The 9,190-nt window shown below is 38.4% G+C and overlaps 1 protein-coding gene across 1 annotated transcript; it reads left to right on the top strand.

Moving 5' to 3' along the window:
• olfm3b (olfactomedin 3b) lies at window positions 1-6,700 on the top strand (the record flags this gene model as incomplete). The annotated part of the gene is made up of 6 exons (XM_081374352.1): window positions 1-69; window positions 3,516-3,665; window positions 4,231-4,380; window positions 4,748-4,967; window positions 5,112-5,218; window positions 5,749-6,700. The coding sequence occupies 6 exons, from the start codon at window positions 1-3 to the stop codon at window positions 6,424-6,426; spliced, it is 1,374 nt and encodes a 457-aa protein (XP_081230478.1). The 3' UTR covers window positions 6,427-6,700.
• Window positions 6,701-9,190: the final 2,490 nt, after the last annotated feature.

Genomic DNA, 9,190 nt, shown 5'->3' with positions numbered 1-9,190 from the left:
ATGCGGGCGCTGTTCGTGGTGCTGAAACCGCTGTGTTTTCTCGCTCTGCTCGGCTACTGCCCTTCCGCGGTGAGTGATGCGCACCCGCACCTTACTGACTTAGACAGAAACTTGACATGTCTGAGCCCAGCTCCGACTACACCAGTGACTCATAGAACATACGCAAGACTAAATGTATATATGTATATGTCAGTGTTATATTATGATCATGTCTTATGAGAATTATGCGTTCTTCCGATAATATCATTTTAATGACAACCTCAGAGAGATGGAGAGAAGGAAATGCAGTAACACTTAAACTGGGACAAAAAAAAATTTAATAGACGTGGGATACCCTAACATTGTGTTTAAAAATCGTGTTTTCCATTTCATGTAACTTTCTCTTTGATTGTAGTAGCTCAAATGGTCACAGAATATTATGAATCACAGTTATTAAAGCTTTCAGCTTGCGGTCTCTAATTTCTGGTGTTGTTTCAAAGGTTTTAAGCATCCGCCTGCACCGAGCATTGGCTGTTTATTTCACCTTAGGTCACACTTTATATTAGGTGTCTTTTTTTTCTTTTTTTTTTTAGATAAATGCTATTTACATTAAAATATAAATCGTGTGATACAATGCACTTATGTATGTTGTTCTGAGGAACTGTCATGAGATTTCCATTTGCTGCTACTAGGGAAAGCCTTATGAATAAGGTTTGTATAAAGGGTCCTGTTGGACAAATAAACAGTGCATGAATATTGCATGTGCCTTTTCACAGACCAAGAGTTACTGTGTAGCCCACCACTGCCCCTCTTTTCTCCCCATCATCTCCTTTCTCCACTCTATTACAACTATTATATTAGTATATATTACTGTTTACTCTGCAATGCAAATTAAAATGCATGTTTCCTTCAGTAAGTACAAGAGTAGCCTGTAATTACAATAATTACATGCAGTTGTTTTAAATAATACAGTGTAAAAGCACGTGTTGTATGTACAGAATGCTAACATTGTCATTTTAACAGTAAATAGTTAAAGACATAATATAAAGTTGTAATGTACTATTTTAGTACTATTATCATTTGTTATATTGAGAGCTCAATAGTAATCTACAGTTCCGGATGTTGATGAGTTTAAATGAGGAAATGTTTTCTTCAGCACTACTAGTAATCTGTATGCAATTATTAAGGGTTTATTTTAGCATTGGGTCAAGATCAGATCAACTATTTATCACGTAGCAGCAAGATAACTGCATGAATTTCACACGTCATATGTGACTGGAAACCAAAGAAATCCGTAGTGTCTATGAGAATGTCATGAGGATCTCTCTCATCCAGGCTTAATTAACCCAGCTGCAGGTCTTATTTGAGGAGCAGAATCCCTCTGCTCATATCTTATAATGGCAGTGAACTAGCAGGAAGTACCCATCCAACTTGGATATGTTACAATTTGCTGAAATTGCAGTTAGTTGTTAGTTGCAGCAGCATGAGGAAGTGTGCCAGAATGTGTAAAGAACTCTCTTTTTCAGCTCGCCTGCAAAAGGCTAGTCCCCAGAGCCGGCCTTTCAAAGCCCGCTGCGAGAGTGGGAAAAATGAATATGGGTGTTTACAAAGCTCCTTTATGTTGCAGACAATTGTGGGAAATTTGGGGGGATGAATGTAGAGAGAGAGGCTTTATCATGAAGGTGTTGCAGTGGGGTGCAGTTTTGTCGTCAAAACACACTATGTTTGGCCTGCCATGTATGTGCTTGAAATATTTTTTTTAGAATTATGAATCAGTGTGAATCAAAATGAATATTCAGTGAAGTACGTAGAAACTGAACTATATTTCTCCTGTGCTTGTATTAATTTGAAAATAATTTCAAATGAAGTGTATAATGTCTTATACAGTCAGAGACACAGATTTGGGATCCTTTCAGCCAGAAAGTTTGGTTACGCTTTACTTAAAATATGTATAATGCATTATAAAGGTATTCATAATGTACCTTATATTGCAATATGTCCATTAACCAAAGTTAATATTATAGTATTTTCAGATACCTTGTTACATCTGAAATTGGTTGTTTTGTGTGTAACTGTGGATAGTATTGTAATATATAATAACTGTGGTTACAATTATTCAGATCATATATGCATTATAAGGTGCATTACAAGGCATGATTAATGCATTAAAATACTTTTATATACAGTATAAAGACTAAGAAAAGTGTTACTGAAAGGTTAGCTTGAAATATGAGGGCTATGCTTGTGGAATCAAGAACATTTTATTACAGGCCATTAATTATAGAGGGATCATATTTATTATTTTAAATATGTTCCTTTAGTTTCACTTATAAAGTTAGTTAATTTTTTGCACACACACACACCAAACATGTGATAAAAACATCATTCACAGACAAAGCATTAAGAAATCATTTACTTACAGTTTGTGATGCAGCTGCTGTCAGATCCAATACAGTTAGCTGCTTCATCTGTCAACAAAACTCTCCATTATACTGTGCCCCGTTTACAAAACAAAATGCTCAGAACAAACATATAATCCTCCGACTGTCAGGGCTTGGATCCATAAATCGCACGACGCAGGAGAAATAATCACAATATTCAAGGAATGTAGGAGAAGACAGGAAAGATATAAACAACAACCATGTGAAACTAAGTTAACACGGAACCACGAAGAGAAGAAATACACATGGAAAGCCAATTAACAGAAACTGAAACAGGTGCATAACGTAATAAGGAACCAAAGGAAATACAGTAACAAGGGAATACAGACAGGTAGGAAAACAATGAAAACCAAAACTAAAACTGAACATAAGCCTGACACACCATTACAAATAAACCATCCACTTGTTTCTGGGATCCTCCATGAAGTCTGTACAGAGCTGTTTAAACTAGATGCATCAAAGCAAAAGTTCTTTCACTCTCCTATGTGTCCGGTTGTCGGCAGACTCAAGTGCGTGGAGGATGTCAGAATCTGAATGCGAATCTGTATACTGAATCCAGTGTATTCAGTGCTAGGGATTATAATGGTTTCTGTTTGCTTTTGACGTGACGCTCACATCCAGTGTCAAATGTCAGCGACTGATGTAAATGCCATCTATTTGTTAAAAAGTAAGGCATTTTAATGCAAATGTATTTGCCCATGTGACGTCACCGATCCTGCGATATAAAAACATTGCTTGATTAAATTCTGTTTATAATATTTTAAAACTAACATGATCTTAATGGTTCAAAGACCTCTTATATGAACACACACACACACACACACATCGATTAGCATTTTTACGCAATATTCTCTCCATTCAACAAATGTAATAAGTTATACATTGCAAACTAAATGGTTAATAAAACAAAGCACTGCAGTGAATGCTGTGCCATGCAAATGTGTTCAGTTTCACTGCTTAAAGGCATAAAAGTGTTGTCATTTTGTATGTCATTGAAATTCATCGCACTAAGAATGTCATTAGAATTTTAGATTTGTATTTATGTTTATTTATTTGTAGACAAAAAACCTCACGCATGCCCGTGTTTGTCTCCAGACCATCAGACCAAAGGAAGGCTGGCAGGTGTACAGTTCGGCGCAGGATGCCGACGGCCGCTGCATCTGTACGGTGGTGGCACCAGAACAGAGCTTGTGCTCCAGAGATGCAAAGAGCAGACAGCTCCGCCTGTTACTGGAGAAGGTGTGTGTGCGCACATATTGTGTGTCTAAGTCTCTAAAGTCGCTTTATATTGAGATCTGGTTCGGATAACAAAAGCTCTCATTGCAGTGATTTGAAAGCATTATGCTAGACTGCTCTCCATTGTCATCTGTTAAGAATGCCGCTGGCTTCTCTGCAGATGATTGTGGAGGAGCATAAAGATGATGGTAATGCGTAAAGGCCTGAAGGGTGTTTTAGGCCCCCTCTCGTTCCTACTTCCTACGCTTTTCTTCTCTGTTACAGTAAAAGGCCAGCTCATTGGCCCATAAGACGTCTCTGTGTCTTTTTTTGTTTGGAGGATGCTAGTGAAGGAGGCACTAGGGTTAACCGATACAGTCACTTCTTTGTGTCAGTTGTGGTTTGTCTCTGAGATCTATCTGTCTTTGCTTTGGTTGTGTTGAGTTGAATTATGGAAATGCCGAATTCCTTGGAGACACAGTGTCAGGGCTGATTTAGACCGGTTGGAAATATAATTCAAATCTCGCATCTTCCATTTTGCAGTTCAAAGAATGATTAACGGATCCTAACTTCATCTTCCTCTCTTAAGATTCAGAACATGTCGCAATCAATCGAAGTGCTGAACCTGAGGACCCAGAGGGATTTCCAGTATGTCATGAAAATGGAGAGCCAGATAAAAGGACTCCGATCAAAGTTCAGACAAATCGAGTCGAACCGAAGAACGTTATTGACTAAAAACTTTCAGGTGGGCTACCATTAAAGTCATGCCTCAGAGAAAATCAATGGTCCTTTCTCATATGAACAGAACGCTTTGAAAAAGCCAAACTCTTGCCATTACTCTCCAAGAATGAAGAATCATATCCTGCTTAAAAGCTTCTAATCTTTATCCTTCACAAGCATTTGAAAAGGCCACACGCAGTTCAACATTCTTGGAAATCCAGTAAACCTGTAAAGGTCATGTTTCATTTCCAGGCAGTAATACCATTGCGGTCTAACATGTTATTGTTCAGAACTTCTTGCGAGCTGTGCTGTGCTCTTCAATCTGTTTCTGTTAATGTAAGTTAATCTCTCCTCATGTGATTCCCATTTAAATGTCTGTCTGTTTTTTTCAGGAGCTGAAGGGGAAGATGAATGAACTGCAGCCGCTGATTCCAGTGCTGGAGCAGTACAAGACTGATGCCACGCTCATTTCCCAGTTCAAGCTGGAGATCAGGAACCTGTCTCTGGTGTTGACTGCTATCCAGGAGGAGATAGGAGCATATGATTATGAGGAACTCCAGCAGAGGGTCCTTGGCTTAGAGGGAAGACTGAGGAACTGCATGAACAAGCTCAGTGAGTTTGAAACTCAATTGACTTTGATGGTATTTTCTTCTTACTGTATATATGGCATGGTATGTGTTTTCAGACTGATAATACACTTAGGTTGAAAATGTCTATATAACAGCCGATATTCCTTATCATTCTCCATTTTGTCAGCCTGTGGTAAGTTGATGAAAATCACGGGGCCCATCACCGTAAAGACATCGGGAACGAGGTTTGGAGCATGGATGACAGACCCTCAGGCTTCACCTAAGAACAACAAGGTAATCTATGGCTATGCAACTGTGCCTGCAGCAGCATTTTCAGCCGAGCCTTTTCAGCAGCATCGCTTCCAGGAACTGTTTTTTCCTTCATAAAAAAAGGCATGTTCAAAGGCATGAACAGAACCAACAAGCTCTGAAATCAATCACAGCATATAAAACTTGATTTGAAGCACAAATTACATGAAAATCTATATTTAATATGTGAAAAGAAAAAGAGACAAAGGTAAGACTGTGTAATATAGTTATTTCATGGTGGGATAACCCGATGCATTATGAATGATTTACTGAAATAAAAAAAGATTATTAATATTTATATTATAAAAATACAACAATATTTTAAACTTTTTTTATATATATAGATTTTTCGGATTAATAGAAATTTCAAAAGAACAACATTAATTTTCTTTTAATGATTTGATTTTGAAATTGATTTTTACTTCCTATTGTTGTGCTCTATAAATGATTCCTTTCTTATAATTCAAATTCAAGTTTCGAATGTTACTTATCACATTTGTAACGTTCTAATGCAGGTTTGGTACATGGACAGCTATACAAACAACAAGATAGTCAGGGAGTACAAATCGGTGAGCGACTTCGTAGCTGGGATTGAGTCAAGAACCTACAACCTTCCGTTCCACTGGGCGGGCACCAATCATGTGGTCTACAACGGGTCCCTGTACTACAACAAGTACCAGAGCAACATCATCGTCAGATACAGCTTCGAAAGTGGCCGGGTCACGACCCAACGAGCACTTGAGTCGGCTGGCTTCCACAACGTCTACCCGTACACCTGGGGCGGCTTCTCCGACATTGACCTGATGGCAGACGAGCTCGGTTTATGGGCCATCTACGCCACCAATCAGAATGCAGGGAATATAGTGATAAGCCGGCTGGATCCTCTGACCATTCAGGTGCTGAACTCTTGGAACACTGAATACTCCAAACGAAACGCTGGTGAGTCCTTCATGATCTGCGGCACGCTGTACATCACCAACTCCCATCTGACCGGGGCTAAGGTGTATTACTCTTATTCCACCAAAACCTCTACCTATGAGTATATGGACATCCCCATCCATAACCAGTACTTTCACATGTCCATGCTGGATTACAACGCCAGGGATCGTGCACTTTACGGCTGGAACAATGGCCACCAGGTACTGTTTAACGTCACGCTGTTCCACATTATTAAAACTGATGACGAATCCTGAGAGATGCACCCTGAGGTGAGAGGAAAACTTTCTGCTGACGCCGTTTCTGCAGTTACATTGATCTGTATTCACAATTGGTATTGGAGATGTCCATCAGCATTGCACTCCTCCATTTGTAAAACAATCGTGATTAAGTTCACTTAACACAGAAAAGGACATTAATGAACTTCTAAAGCTCTATTTAAATGTCGTTTGTGCGTAACAGTGGTATTCAGCTGTAATGCTTCATTCAACTTACCACTAGAAACTTGTTAAGTAAAAAAAAAATCTTATTATGGACATTAAATATTGATCTGTGTGACTGCATCTCTTAGTTTTAGTTTGTCAGTATTTAGGGAAGTTAGGACATATTTTTAAACTTGTTTTATGATTTAAAGGGACAGTTCATCTAAAAATAAAAATGTGTCATTATTTACTGCTCACCTTCATGTTGTTCCAAAGCTGCATGATTTCCTTTCTTCTATGGAACACAAAAGAAGACATTTTTAGAAATATATCCACACAATGGTTGTCCACACAATGATAATCAATGGGTTCCAAATATATTCTTTTATGTTTCACAGAAGAAAGTCATACAGATTTGGAATGACATGACGAGAGAGAGACAGAGAGAGAGAGAGAGAGAGAGAGAGAGAGAGAGAGAGAGAGAGAGAGAGAGAGAGAGAGAGAGAGAGAGAGAGAGAGAGAGAGAGAGAGAGAGAGATAGATAGAGACTTTTTTTTACTTTTAAAACCCTTTTAATTTACCCCATTTTCCAAGATGGTCCTCACTGCAGCACATGAAATCCAGGGGGAGGAGTCGGATCCAGATCCAACTCCTCCCACCTTACATATACTTAAACCTACCCATCTCCACCCCCTGATCCCTAAACCCACCCCTAAACCTACCCATCTCAACCCCATAATCCCTAAACCCACCCCTAAACCTACCCATCTCAACCCCATAATCCCTAAACCCACCCCTAAACCTACCAATCTCCACCCCTTATATCTGGATCCAACTCCGCCCCCTGGATCTCATGTACTGCATTGAGGTGCTACTGCATTTTCCAGAGCATTACAGAGCTAGTTTACAAAACACACACAGAATTAAATTAAAAAGAAAGAAAGAAAGAAAGAAAGAAAGAAAGAAAGAAAGAAAGAAAGAAAGAAAGAAAGAAAGAAAGAAAGAAAGAAAGAAAGAAAGAAAGAAAGAAAGAAAGAAAGAAAGAAAGAAAGAAATGGCCAGGTTTAATTGGTAATTTTACCAATTAAAAAACAGATTTCCAAAATCACTAATTGTCACTGAAGCATCTCTCACGCACCACCTCATTCTAAAAAAAGGTACATTATCAATTTGTTTGTAATATGCACATTCAATAGCGACCATACATTCTACCAATGATTTAAAAAGAAACAACAAATCAACATCTTGACCAGCATTTTTACATTGATGTGTTTTCGGGATTGCTAACTTGGCTTGGCCCATTACAAAACTGGCAAGCACACACTGTTCGCACCATGACTGTTTATAGTTGCAACCAAAAATAAAAAGGGTGTTTGTAAAAGAAAAACCCAATTTCATAATTAGTTTTTCAAAAAGTACAAAAAGTGGAACCAGCCTTGAACATTCACAAAAAAAATTAAATGGAGTATCGGAAGCCTTACAGAACGAACATTCAGGTAAAACCACTTCATTAAATTTAGAAACAAAATTATTTGTAGCCAACACACTGTGAAGTATTCTCCACTCTAGATCTCCACTTTTTTTTTTTGGAATAGGAGGCTTATACAACAACCTCCATGAGTGATTCACATCTCTGGGCACTGAAAGGTGTGTCCTCCATTTAGTATCTATCCTTTCCTTCAACTATCCAAACAAACTGTGCAGATTTAGCACAAACATGATAAACCATTTTCTTCCCCATACTTTGGAAATCCCAAAATTCAAACCCCTTTAACAAAAGAACCTTAGTGTTCTCTTCAGTGTCCAAATTTTTTGGTACAACTTTTAATGCCGCAAAAGTATTTGATAACAAGCCATTATTTAAAGAAGAATCAACAAATGATGTGAATACTGGGGGGAAACAAAGCATTAAAGCTCTTAACTACCCCTTCCACTATTCTTACTGACCTCATCCCAACCTGGCCAGCAAGTGACTGAGCCGTTCGCCACTGACCTCTTGTCATATCAAGCAGATCTATAACTCTAGTTATTCCAGCATTCAAGAACATTTCAATTACAGAACCTGATACTGGAGGCTGTAGCTTAAAAAGAGGGTTAAAAAACAAATGTTCTGCACATCCATAATTTTCATCACCCACTCTTGAAAATTTTAACAAACTCCATGATTGAAAAATTGATTCATAGAACATAAAAAGAGAACAATACACATTTTCAACACATGGCTTCTCAATTAAGAATAGCTCTTTGTCAAGGTCTGTTCCTCCAAGTTCTTTAAGAATATACAAACAATAATCAATCCATGGCATACCATCAGAGCAGTATAGCAGTTTTTGCAATGTTTGTAGTCTCACTGCAGCAATTTTGGATTCAACATGTTTAAGGCCTTGACCTCCCTCTGCAACGGGAAGATAAAGCACTCCAGGAGGAAGCCAGTGATGGCCATTCCAAAAGAAATCAACAAATGCCTTTTAAACCTTTAAAAGCAATTCTTTAGGGGGATCTAACACTGTAACCTTATGCCACAGCATTGAAGCGGCCCTTATGCCATATGCCAACCTTATGCCACAGCATTGAAGAGTGTTCCCAGTTCTTCTCCATA

The sequence above is a fragment of the Scardinius erythrophthalmus genome (genome assembly GCF_964197995.2).
Source record: "Scardinius erythrophthalmus genome assembly, chromosome: 9".
Lineage (NCBI taxonomy): Eukaryota > Metazoa > Chordata > Actinopteri > Cypriniformes > Leuciscidae > Scardinius > Scardinius erythrophthalmus.
Note: the sequence above shows the minus strand (reverse complement) of the source record. Positions and strands in the feature narration are given on the sequence as shown.